The 13,864-nt window shown below is 37.6% G+C and overlaps 1 protein-coding gene across 3 annotated transcripts in view; it reads right to left on the reverse strand.

Annotated features, from left to right (window-relative positions):
• Nucleotides 1-445: 445 nt before the first annotated feature.
• Nucleotides 446-13,864, reverse strand: part of RRP1B (ribosomal RNA processing 1B) — a 41,220-nt gene continuing 27,801 nt past the window's right edge. For 2 of the 3 annotated variants that reach the window (XM_044670248.1, XM_044670246.1), the window contains exons 10-16: nt 13,536-13,633; nt 12,999-13,018; nt 12,075-12,203; nt 10,533-11,266; nt 8,381-8,533; nt 1,588-1,654; nt 447-705 (exon numbers count right to left, since the gene is read on the reverse strand). In XM_044670248.1, the coding sequence (XP_044526183.1) occupies nt 512-705; nt 1,588-1,654; nt 8,381-8,533; nt 10,533-11,266; nt 12,075-12,203; nt 12,999-13,018; nt 13,536-13,633 (1,395 nt within the window). In that variant the 3' untranslated portion in view covers nt 447-511. Of the gene's footprint in view, nt 706-1,587; nt 1,655-8,380; nt 8,534-10,532; nt 11,267-11,609; nt 11,627-12,070; nt 12,204-12,998; nt 13,019-13,535; nt 13,634-13,864 lie in introns of all 3 variants that reach the window. The other variant, XM_044670249.1, reaches the window with a different exon arrangement.

A 13,864-nucleotide genomic window follows, 5' to 3' on the forward strand; every position in this document is an offset into this window, starting at 1 on the left:
CATCTAAAGGTTACATGAGGATAACACTACCACATGGTATTTATTTTCCCTCAAAGCCAATCACACAGAGCTCATTAGGACTACAAATAACCAGAAAACAATCAGCTACCACAATACATACAACAATAGTAGCAAAGCTCCATATAAATTAGCAACTGGCCAATAGATTTTGTTCTATACTCTTAAAAAAAAGACAGAATAGAAAAACTCTGAGTTCTTTCACGAACAGCTCTTGCTGAAGACACTAAAAGGAGGGAAATTCCCAAGGGTCCAAGCAAAGACCAATTATAATTCAAATGCAAGAATATATTATTACAAAGTATCTCCATGGCCTTAGAATGAAAGGACGGTGAAGTAGCAACGTCACAGATCACAACCAAAACCTTTTATATACAATTTATAGGAATTTATAAAATAATAATGATAAAAAGGCCAAAAATTTCCAAAGTTATAATTTACAGAATATTCTGTACAAAAAGCAGTCCTGAAAGAGAAAAGACTCTTGCTATGCTCAAAAGAAGTCCATAGCAGTTGGTCTTCTCTTTGGAGGTGCAATAAGCAATTTCTTAGTCACAAGGGGAGTTTCTGGGGGTGAACTCGTAGGTGTCTTTAGTACTCCGTGGAGAGGCTTCTGTTCAGGATTAAAAGCTACTCGGGAGGGTCCTGTTGGACTTACCAAGATACTTTTGTCAGTCTTCTTGAATTCTGTCAAACAAAAAAAAGTCATATCTTATATTAGAGAAAAAAATGAAACTACAGCAAACTGGTTCACTAAAGCAATGTCTTTAAAATGCTTCCCAACCCTCTGACAGGAAGAATATGGACTTCGGTTGCTCAGTTCCTAGGATAATAAGGTAGAAAAAAAAGCAAGAGCTTTAAATGATTAATTTTGGGAAGAAAGTTGTTAAAATAAGTCGTCAGGAAAATACCTGATCAATTGTCTCAAAACTATTACATGTCACATAGATTTTGTTCTAATTCTATAAAAGCAGGACAAATTTTAGAACAAATGGAAATGTTATTTTCTCTTGCAGCTTTTTATTTCATTGCTCTGTCCCTAGCTTTAAAGGGCCTGAAATTAACTCTGCTGGCAAAGGATGGATTCTTAAACACATATATAGTATCATCAATATTTTTCCCAAAAGAATGTCACAATCACCATCCCACCCTCCACCCAATTCAAGCCTTCTGACTTTTTTCTTTTTGCTGTCTTAGTCACAATAAGGGCAGCAATTCTGAATCCCATCATCACTTACTGTACAGACACCTGACCATTTGAGACTGATATAAAAGGAAAAATCTATTTTATGAAAGGAAACGAGAAAACCTCCTGGAAAATTCCAAGAATCTGCTTCTATTGCTTCATAGTGGAGATAATACACTGGGATGCTTATCTCACTTAGAGGAATAGGATAAAAAGTAGAATAACCTCCAGACCCATGGTGAATTTTATGTACGTCTTAATAAAATGCTTTTGGGGGTAATTGACCCTTGAGGACAGAATCCAAAGTCCAATCTCAAGCATACCGACATAGTCTAGAAATGTTCTCCATTCCCAGTACACATGTTCTCCCTCCCCACCCTTACCTGCAGTCATGTTTTTATTCAACCCAAAAGTGACCTTTTTGGAGCTGGATGATGTTTGCTTGTTCAACTGTAGAATAGAATAAAAATAACAAGCTAGGATGTTTAAATTAGTTTTATACAATATTTTTGACGTTCTAAATTTTTCATTAGAAGATTAGCAAGTATACATAAAAGATGATATATAAGGAAGATCTTTTTAGTCATTTAACTTTAAAGTTGCCTGTCATATCTTGCTTAATATAATTTAGTAGGGGGTAATAAAACTCTTATCTTACTAGCAAAAGGCAACAAATACGAACTCTTCAGTAAGTCGTGAGTACAAGTATCAACAGAAAAAAGAAAACTATTTTTTCTGGGGGAAGATTTAATAACTCCCATAATCTAAGAGTACAAAAAAAAATCTTAACTTGCAATTTCATTTCTTTTTATAAATTATTTTATGGTATGTTGAACAAGATGGTTGAGGTAGATTCAAGGTTTGATTTAGGTTATGGCATGTGTAATGGGGATAATTTGAGGAAAGGTGTGTGGTACAAGGGAATTTTGAAAGGAGGTTGTCAGGGACTTGCTAGGTGGGTAATCTAGGTTACAGGTAGGCTGGAATAAGGAGATTCAGGATATAATAGGGCTGAAGTCAGGAGTATAACACTGAAAGGAACAAGATCTTCAGGGAGAGGGAGAATTAATCTAAACAGGCAAAGACAGCAGGCTTATAGACTAGGACTTAGACTTAAACACAAACTGAGGGAAATAGACTGAACTGAAATTAACTACAGGCTTTAGTTAATTTCACAGGAAGGGACTTGTTTTGAAGTTACACCTTCCTTCAAGATGGATACCCTGGTTCCCTTCAAGCCCAGAGTATGTTGTTTCTTTCCCTCTTCTTCCCTCTCTTAATAGCTAACTGACAAATTAACTAATAGGTCTGTTGAAACACAAAAGGGTTTATTATCTTTAAGGATGATTTGTCAGGAAAGTGGATCGAGGAAGCCCTAACAGTTGTTCACAGGAACCTCAGGTGGGGGAAGGGAGGCAGAGATGGAGTCTGAGCAAGGTCCTGTCTTAGCTCAACTTTCAAGGTGCTCTTGATGTCTAAAGGGAATAAAATGATGACTAACCAATTTCTTTAGATAAGATACTGTCAAATTATAGTTAAACCCCTCACAGATTTGAACTACTCTCTAATTTACTCTCCTTATTCACTCCACAGACATATAAGGTAAGGGAAGGAAGGTAGGAAATAATATAGGGAATGAAGATACAAAGGGTTTATCTAAACTAACAATTCTTAAATAAATATTTCAAAGCTAGACTAAATTTCAATTCTACAGATAGGCAAGGAAGCAGCTCAGCTGGTCAGAAACTCTCTCCACGAGATTCCCCAAAACCAACTGACTCCTCTCCCTCAAGATTCCAAACCCCTAACTGATTTCAGAACTCAGCCAAAGCTTGAAAAAACTATCATGACCCCCCCCTCTCTGTACTACACATGTCCAATCACTATACAATTTTGTTGTGTCAGTTTCAGTCATGTCTGACTCTTCATGACTCCATTTAGGATTTTCTTGGCAAACACAGTAGAATGGTTTTCCATTTCCTTCTCTGGCAGATGAAGGGACTGAGGCCAATAGGGTTAAGTGACTTATTGAGGTTCTCACAGGTAGTAAGTATCTGAGGCTTGATTTTAACTCAGGGATCCCTGACTCTCCAGGTCTGGCTCTCTACAATGGGCCACTTAGCTGCCCCACTACTATATTTTACCAGAGTATTATAATAGCTGGTCCAAGGCAGTAAGGAACTACAGAGATAACCAGTGATAACAGATGAAGAACTTCGGGTTATCTGACTGGGATAAAAAGGCCACCTATGAATTCCTGCTTGGCTTCTCAGACCTCATAGATTCTCTGTCTCTAGCTCCATGAATTTGATTTCACCTGGTGACAAGTCATTTTCACAAGGCAAGAGAGGAGGGTAGCTATACTCTCTATGTAAATATGTAAGACACAGATACATCTCTTTGTATAGCTTCTCAAGAATTACATCTTATACTTTAGTAACTTCTTACTTGCATACTCAGGCTTCAAGGGTTCCATTGCTCTCAATTAGATCCTAGTCAAGGTAATTGGTGTAGTTGGTCAGGAGCCAGTGCGCAATGAACTATATAGTTTAGAGAAGGCAATTAAAAAGTCTCTGGCCAAATGCTGGGATACACTTGATATTTGGTTGTATAGTGTAACATGCATAATCTCAAGCGGGTTGAACTGCCTCACAGAATTCCACAGTACCCCCCAGAACTCCAGGAGAGGGGGCAGTTGGGGCAGTTAAGAATGTAGGTATAAAAAGCAGGACACCCAGATTGGCATACTCACTCTTTGGGGAAGAGAGGGAGGCTGGGTGGCTGTAAAGGGATAGGAATTACTTCTTCTCAGTAACTTAGCTTATCTCTAAGCCAGTGTGCAGGGTTGTTTCTTTGCTGAATACTCTTTACTGACTCTAACTAGACTTGTTTCTCAAAGGCTGGGAGCACTGTGACAAAACTTTGTAAGCAGTGTCTCAGCCAATCCCTTAACAATTACAGATCTACAATCAAGACCATCTTTGCCATCTTGGACTTGTTAAAATTAGATTTTAGGAGAAAGTTTAGATTGTGAGGGAGTTAGGGAGAAATAGTATCATTCAGAAGCTTTCCCCTTGGGGGGGGGGAAATAGCTATTCTGGCAGCACCTTGAATATTTTAGATAGATTTTACCTCACCCTCAATCCTAATACTTTCCCCTCCTTCTCTGTTTCCCTGAATTAATAAATCCCTTCTCTTGTTAAGAGTGTGAGGTGTGAGGTGTTGTATTTTCAGGCTATATAAACATAATCAATCCACCCACATATCACCTAAGCCAAATCTCCATCCCAACAGATCCTGAGAGTAGTTGTAATCCAGTGGTCAGGAAAGTTGCTTGAAGACATCCTGAGCACTTTACCTATTTTGGGTTTAGGGAATAAGCCTCCAACAGTGGAAGTTGCCAATTTCTGTGGGATTATTCCCATTTTGCCAGCCAATTTAGCCCTGGGATAGCTAAGTCAGATTGCCTCCATTTCTGGACAGAAAGGGATTCTATATTTAATAACAGTTACCAGATTATACCAAGTTACTGAGAAGAAGTAATTCTCCTTTACAGCCACCCAGCTCCCTTTCTTCCCCAAAGAGTGAGTTTGCCAAGCTGGGTGTCCTGCTTTTTATACCTACATTCTTAACTGCCCCAACTGCCTCCTCTCCTGGAGTTCTGGGGGGTACTGTGGAATTCTGTGAGGCAGTTCACCCCACTTAAGATTACGCATGTTACAATAGGAATTATAGAGATTTTGGTGTGATAAATTCTACTGATGTGACCAAGAAAGATGAACCATAGAGCCGAGGGTCGGTCCACTAGATTTATAAGAGAACTGAAAGGGATGGGGAACTTCAAAGGAATTATTCCTTACTGTAAGAGTAGCAAGGAAAGGAAATAGTCCAGTTATGTCAGGAGTCAAAGGCAGAGAGGGTGAAGATGCACCTTTCACCACTCTCTCCTCCCTAACTTTTGCCCCTGCTACCTCCATAATATTAGGGTCACTAGAACATATAGGTGATCCAGGTGATCCAGAAGAACAAAACAGTTGATAAACACAGCTGATGAATAGTTGCATAATAGAAGCAGAGTACCCTAGAATCCCAAGTGTGACAGGCTGGTTCCAGTCAGACTACTAGAAAAATCCTTGGCAGGAAAGAAGTCTGTCTACTTACTAATACTACTAAATTAATTCCAAGTTAGGGAAGACATTAATCCAGGTCTTCACTACAACAAAGAATACTTAAAATTTCAGCCAGAGGGTATACTTCCTGCCAAGATGTCTGCTAAATAGGAAGCCAATTATCTACATATCTACTCCAGCTAAATCCCGTTCATACCATTCTTCTTTCTTAATTAAGAAATATAACCAGAAACTATTTGAAATAATTTCTTCTACTTCAGAAATGCACAAAAAAGTCAGACAGCTCTCTCCAACAAAGTGGGCATCAGTAGGATCAGAGATAGAAAAGGGAACAAGCCTGCAAAGTAAAAGTGAAAGGTTCCCTTGAGAAAGCCTCAGTGTGGTCAAAAGCCCCAGAGTAGGAACCTTGGGAGGTCTGGGAAGTAGGGACCTTGAAAGATTCAGGAAGTGAGGTGGAAGCAGTGAGCAAGCAAGTAGAATAGTGCCCTATTTCTTGGACCAGGAGATCCTAGGCCCGAGTTAACATTGTTCCAGAGATGCCAGAGAGGGCTCTGAAGAGTCAAGGCCCTTAATGTCAAAGAGAGAGGGACTTAGCCTTGAGAAATGGAGGTCAGTCCCAGAAGGGCTGACCAGAGGATGAAGTCTGTTACAAAGTCCCAATTCAGGAAATAAAGCTGGAGAGAAGAGTAAACCAAAGATACTGACTGAAAAAAAATTATTACAAGTCTGAAAATCCTGTAAAAGAAGCTAGTAAAAATGCAGAGACCCTCAAAGGAAAAAGGATATTCCACAAGGACTACATGAATACTTACGAAATGACAAAAGTGGAAATTGTATACCATAAATTTGTAGTGGAACTCATTGGCTTTTTTCCAATGCATAATAGAATTGATGGAGAGTTGAGGACTTACAGAACCTTTACTTGCCATAAATGGCAAGGAGGTCAAAGAGAAGACTTTGAAGGGCAGAGGAAAATTTACAGTTGAACTGGCTAATCATAGGGTAAGTATTGTGAAGGAAGGAAAATGAAGCTTTAGTAAGACTGGGAGAAGAAAGAGGGATTAGAAGAGTCTCCATGAGAGTGAAACATAGGTTGAGGAGTGAGGCACAGAGAAATTCAAGAGTGCAAGTTCATTAGAGGTGAGGGCCTGATGATGATGATGATGATGATGATGATATCTAGGCCATAGCCACCCCTTTATGGTGAATGAAGTATAGGACTGAAAAAAACAGAGTAGATAACACATTAGCTAACATTTATATAAAGCTTACTATATGTCAGGCACTGCCCTAAGAGTTTTACAATTATTATCTCTAGTGACTTGTGTAGTCACAAAACTAAGAAGTATCTGAGATCAGATTTGAAGGAGGTTTTCCTGACTTCATGATGGTACTCACTACTTACTCTTTATCCCCCATTACTCAGATGCTTTCTACTGCTAACTTCTAAGGCTAACATTAAAAGGTGGCCTTTGTTCCTTGCCAAGGCCAATCCCTGTGCATGCATAAATAATCCCATTCCATCCTTTCCTCTCTAGGAGACTGCCTCTTCTAGTACTATCACTTATTTCCTGTCTACTGGCTAATTTCCTATAGTCTAAAAAAACAAGCCCATGTCTTTCCCATTCTCAAAAAAGCTTAATTTGATCCCTCAATAGCCTCTAATCATCATCACCCTATATTTCTTCTTTCTTTTGTGGCTAAATACCTTAAGATGGGTACCTACATTGTTATTACTACTTCTTTTCCTCTCTTAATTCTTTGTAGTGTACAACTTCTGACTGAAACTGCTCTCTCCAAAGTTATCAATGATGTCTTAATAGCCAAATCCAATTGTCTTTTCTCAGTCCTTCTCATACTTCTTAACCTCTGTGCAGCCTTTGACACTGATGAACAATCCTTTTCTTTTGACAATCTCATCTTTAAACATTTTTAGGATACTATTCAATATCTCCTGATTCTCCTACTTGTCTGGCTATTTCTTCTTTGTCTCTTTTGCCAAATTGTCAGTCAGATCATGCCCACTAACCATGGATGTTCCCCAAGGTTTTGTCCCTGAGCCCTCCTCTCCCTAGTCTATTATTATATCCAGGCAGATGATTTCCTAGGTCTACTTTTATGCAACCCTAACCTTTCCTGATCTCTAGTCTAACTTCTACGGACATCTGAAATTGGACACTCAGTAGACATCAAACTCAGTATGCTTAAAACTGAAGTCATCGTTTTCTCCCTTCTTTCAATTTTCCCATTTCCTTAAAATTTCTCTATTACTGTAGGGGGACCACCATTTTCCAATTCATTCAGGCATATATTCTTGACTCCTTACTTTTCTCATCCTGCCCATATATATATATATATATATTCAAGCAGATGGCAAGTCCTGTTGATTTCACCTTTGGCACATCTCTCAAATATATTTCTGTTTTCTCCTCTAATAGTGTTACCATCTTTGTGCAAGCCCTTATTCCTACACTATTGCGATAACCTTCTGGTCTTCCTTGCTTCAGGGCCCTTCCCATTCCAGCCCATTCTCTGTTCACCTATCATGCTGATCCTTCATAAATGTAAGTCTGATCATGTCACCCTTATTCAGTAAACTTCAGTTGTATAATTCTAGGATCATATTTGTTTGGCTTTTAAAGCACCTTTATAATCTTGGTCCCCCTTCTTACCTTTCCGAGGCACCCTTATTTTCCCCTACAGACATATCTATCCCTAGAATCTGGAGGAACCTGAGTTACTGTAGACACCAACCAATCCTATCCCCAAGAAAAGGCCTAATATAAGAGGTTTAGTATAAGATAGATTAGCTTTGGGAAAGCAGAATAAAAATGATTTGGACTTAATGTGGTATGCTTCCTACTTGTCATTAGCAAAGCATCCACCACCAGCCATGGGTAAGAAACTACTTTGTGACAATATAGGGATGTGACAAGGGCAGCGACGGGAACCAATTTAAAGTGTAGTTTGGGATAAAGAGGGGATATGTAATCTAGTCTATATATTTTTAGCTACTCTTATATTATATAAAGAAATTCTACTATACCTGGCCAGTGGGGCTGGGGGAAGAGACACTAATGTTGCTTTTGGATTTTCTAAAGAACAAGGGCTTAGGTAAGGCTGTATTTTCAAACTTCACGAAGTCGTTTTCAGTCTTCAGCTTCTTTTTCTTCAATGGGCTGAAAGCTGCATTGCCTCCCTACCAGAAAAGGGAGAGAAAACAAAACAAATTACAACCTGATAATGTAGTTTTCAGTCAAATCTACATATCTATCAGGTAGAAAACTGACAGATTAGGACCCAAGTATGGACATCCAGCTGAATGGAGGGAGGTCCCCAAAAGCAAAGATACATCTGGTACTCAGCTGTTCCAGATGGCATGTCTGAAAATTTTTGTCTCCCGTTTTCATCTTTATTTATTCAAAGATATGTTATTTTCCCAATTACATGTAATAATTTTCAACATACATCATAAGACTCAAATTATCTCTCTCCCTTTTCATTTCCCTTCCCCTCCCCACTCATGGAGATAATAAACAATTTGATCTGGATTACACATGTATTATCATGCAAAATATATTTCCATATTGGTCACTGTTGTAAGAGAATATGAATATAAAACCCAAACTCCAAAAATAAAACCTTAAATAAACTAATGAGAAAGAGGTTTTTTAACCACAGTAACTCTCAAAGATCTACCAAGTCAGAGAAATTAGAATTGCTTCTTTGGAGAGAATACCCAGTACTGGGAAATCATTTATTTATGTTAGATGTCTCACATCTCTCTGAGAATTAGCCTTGCAATAGTGGGTGGAGCACAAGTTTCTTAACCAGGGCCCCAGAAAAAGGGGTTAATCTGCATTGGCTAGGGAAAGTTCCTCACTGAGGAAATCTGTTCTCTCCCTGCTCCATTCCAACCACCTTTAAAAGCTGCCAGTGATTTTCCTGAAGCCTAGATACAACTAAGTTACTCTTTACAACCCCTTCACAACCTGCCCCCCCCCCCAAGCAATCTTTTCAGATTCATTGCATTTGCTTCTCCCCCCACTCCTACCCTGGTTGACAAAGCTAAACTGGCCACCAGCCTCTGGGCTCCTCACAAAACACACTTCATTCTCCCTTACCAGTGGTTTTGCCTGGGTCATCCCCCAGACTTGGAGGGTATACTCCTTCACTTCCATTTAATTATTACCCTCCTTTACTTCTAGATACAGTTCAAATACCTCCCTCTACTCAAAACCTTTCCCATATTCTATATAGCTAGAGTAGAAGGGTGACAAATAGCCATCCTTAGGATTCTGAGGGTTTCAAATCAATTTAATTATAACATTTACTTCAGGCATGGCACCATGCCAGATACTAAAGATACTAAAAATAGATTCCACACAGATGCTAATCTTAAGTAGTTTTATATTCTAATAGAGGTACCCCTGCAAAAAAAAAAATTATGATGTAACTGAAGTATAGGAGATAGTTCTAAATTAAGCTGACCATAGGCTTAGGGCTACATTTTATTGAGTATAAAATGATTTAACCCTTCTGAATGACAATCTAGTCATTTCAGAGACCTATAGTAGTCAACTCATCATAGTTAGCATGTAACTAAGGTTCAACCTAATGCCAACCCAGAGCTCTTATACTATAATACAGGCTGAAAGAACACAACCACCTTGAAATTTGTGTGGTTTTAAAAAAATGTTGGCATATTCAAAAGTGTAGATAAATGTATAAAAATGACAAGTATATGGCACAAATATTGCAGTATTTCAAACAAGGAAATAATACTTTTTTTTTTTTTTTGAAATAATACTTCTTAAAAAGCTTCGTTCTGAGTTTACATCTGATACCTGCAAATACCAGGACCATTAAGAAAAGATGGCAATAAAGGCCATCCATCCCCCAAAATGTGTAGAAAGAACTCATAACTGGTTAAGCTAATGATAAAAAATAAGGGTAACATTTAGTTTGGCTATGAAGTTGTCACTCTGCAGTATCCAGGCTGTTATTATATATGGTTACTAAGTCTTATCTGTAAACTGTGAGCTTGTTCCATTATTTCTTCACTCCAGAGATCTACGGCATATAAGGATCAAACTATGATAACAAATACTCCAGAGAAAGCCAGAAAGCCACTCTAGAGCATTAGCAGAGACTCCTATAGAAGACACACTTTACCCCCAAGATCCTGATTTTCTTACCGTAGACTGGATTTTCTTCAATTCAGCTTCTAGAGCTCCGTTAGTTTCCACCAGGTTTAATACCTCTTTTATTTTCTTCCTCTTTTTCAGAAATGCAACCTTCTGGTTGGGCAGGCTAACTGGCTCAAGACTATCCAGTTTTCCTTTTTTTTTCTTTAGCCTGACACCCTGGGCCAGGAAGGCTGGGCAATCCCCTTCTCCAGCTGGACTATCTAGCAAGCTTTCCCTCTCTGAACGGATTGCCACCAATGGAGTCAAGCCATTGCTACCAACTGTAATAGCCCCAAGTTTCCGCTTCTTTTTCACTATTTTGACCCCACCTGCTGTGGGGCTGCTGGTGGCAGGGTCCTGGGCAGTAATACAACCTGGGCCATTTTGAATGGCAGTTTCAACAGGTGGCATCCCAATTTCTGCCAGTTCTTCTAGGACTCTTGAACTCTTCTTTCTTGGCCGTTTTCTTTTGTTTTGTGTGTTGATAGTTGGGGGATGCTCCATACCACTTTCCTCAGCTACAGCAAAGGATGTGTTTGTTTCATTCTCAGGGGCATATTTTTTGGGGTCTTTTTTCTTACATGACTCTGGTTCACTGTTCCCATTTGGTTCAGAGGGGATGAAAGTATCGCCTGAGTTTTCAGGATGAGAATTGTTTTTCTTTTTCTTTCTCCGTTTTCTCTTTTGAAGATTGCATTCAGTTTCTTCCTCAGCTGGGCTGAATTTTTTTGGTTTGTACTGCCCTGCAATTAAATCAAAACCAGTAAACAGGAATCTCAGTTGCTAGATAAGATCCCAGATAATACAGATTCTAAGGGAGACACATAGGTCTTATTAGCAATGAAGGTTTTCTTTTTTCTTTTTCTCTTTGACACTACATTGTAATTCTGGTTGGCATTTATGTTGTGAAAGAAACTCAGACAAATGAAAACTGGGAGTGTATCTCTGTTCCTAGTCTACCTCAGGAATAGCTGATGATCATTTTCCTTCTGAAAACTATAAAAAAATACAAGTATTTTCACAATAGGTTTTCACTGGGTGATTTTAAACCCAGAAAGTTTTCTTGAGCTGATAAAACTGGGAAACTAAGAAAAAAAAATCTGCTCAATACTTTTTTCTCCCTTCCTCCCTTTTGGAGATGAATAAATAAAAAGTACCAGCAGCTTCTTCTACCAACAACTGCAGTAACACTTTTTAAGTAAATCTCCCTTTTCTTTTGCTCCAGTCTCTTATAACTGAAAAAATTTACCTTAATTATGACAAATAATAATAGATGATTCAGCTTCTATAACTTTGTTACAGAAATGGCTATGATGCCATTATGGGTCTGGGTGTAGAGTGCAGTAAAAAGTGCACTAGATTTAAGGTTAGAAGAACTAAATTTAAATCTCTGCTATGCTCATGTGACCATGGGCAAGTCATCTCACTTCTATGGGCCTTGGATGTCTCATTGTAGAATGAGGTTAGATCATTTCCAATTTCTCTTCCTATGATCATTATTTTCCTGCTTTCTGCATTTCGTTTTTATTGCTAAGCTTTACAACAACTTACCTTTTTCTTTGTCTAACTTGGTTTTCTCTGTAAGTTTATTTCTTTTTTTCTTACGCCTTCCCCGACTAAGGGTATGGTCATCTTCATCTGTAGAAATGTCTTCAGGAAAACTGATTTGAGGGAAAACACCTGCCAGACCACAAAGTCATATTCACAAAATTTTTGAAAACATCAATGATGTTATTTTTTTCTTAAGCACATGAGAAGTATAAACCTTAATTCATGCCTCTCAGACATTCCATCCCATCCCACTGTTCTCCTGAGAGCCAACATTCCTCTCATTTAAGAGGAATAAAACAATTTCAGGGACTTGTATTAATAGTCTTAGGAAAACTTTATTCCTGAAGTAAACAACCATACAGGTCAGTCCTAATCTAAAAGGGCCACGATTGAGGCTAAACAGGTAACACTAGTATATATGTCAAAGCTTTTTCAAGACTTGGTATGATTTTTTTTTTGGACTAGCACATGGCAAACATGATGGTTTTAGTGATACATATGCTTTTTCCTTGAATTTGAGATTATAAGCTTCCTTCTCCTTCATCTTCCATTCCCAGTGAAATAATGAGTATTCAACAAATCTCTGGAAGAAACTTTGAAAAAAATAACCTCTTCTTTTCCCCTGAAGACAAGGACCCTTCCTAAATCATCCTAAATCAATAAAAATTGACTTTCTTCTTAAACAGATCTAAAAAAAAAAAATCAGACTAAATACTAAATGGTATTTCTTAAAAAATCAGGTCTTTTAAATTGGTTCTTGATGGCATAAAATGGTGGTAGACTGCTATACCTTATTATGGTATAAGGCTTATGAAAAGTTATTGGGATAGATCCCAAAAGTTACATTAAAATAATTCTGTTTTTTTTTTAAAGGAAACATTTAACATTTTGGAAAACATTGTCAAGATTTAATTCAATACTCACCTTCAGATAAATCTTGAAACCTGGAAGAGGAGGAAAAAAATTTAAGATGAGTCCAATGTCTCATGTAAAAAAAAAATGGTTAAAATTTTTGCAGATATTTCCATAATTACAAATTCCATTTTGCCCTAAAAAAATTTTTTTTTAGTAGTAAGATGCATTTAAAAAGAAATGAGAAGAAGAGATGAAAAGATTAACTTTCTTTCTCTGGAGCCAATCTTATTTTTATTATAAAAAAAAGTATAAACAGTAGCGCTCTAATACTTAGTGAAACAAATATCTATCCACTGAAAAAATAAACTTGCTAAAGAATTCCTGATTATTTTTTTATCTGCTGTTCATAATCAGCATCACCAGCAATTTAAGAGCTTTATTTCAGAACCATAATTATACTGCTAAAAAAAAAAAAAAAAGTAAAATTCATAGCACATACAAGAACTAACAGTAAAAATTCTACACTGGGTTAATAATATTAAGACAGGGATCCTAGGAGTAATATCAATTAGTAGGGTTTTCCAATTACAATTAAAGAAGACTTACTTTTTGACTAGTTTAGAGAGACGTCTTCTGTTGAAGGGTGGTGTATTTTTTCTGCTGGTCACTTCTAGGAGTCGATCAGCAACAGCTTTGTAGTCAAACTATTTAAAAATTAAATTAGAAAAACCTCTGTCTCTGAACTTAGGATCATATAAACATAGATTTAGAATTAGCAAGGACTTTTAGATGACTGGAAATCTGAGTGACAGGAATACTTGGGTTCCAATCCTAGCCCTTCCATTCAAAAGCCATATGATTGTGGTTATTTAATTGCTCTGGACTTCAGTTTTCTCACTCAATTCAACAAACAATAATTAAGCACATAGTATATA

The sequence above is a fragment of the Gracilinanus agilis genome, chromosome 3 (genome assembly GCF_016433145.1).
Source record: "Gracilinanus agilis isolate LMUSP501 chromosome 3, AgileGrace, whole genome shotgun sequence".
Taxonomy (NCBI): Eukaryota; Metazoa; Chordata; class Mammalia; order Didelphimorphia; family Didelphidae; genus Gracilinanus; species Gracilinanus agilis.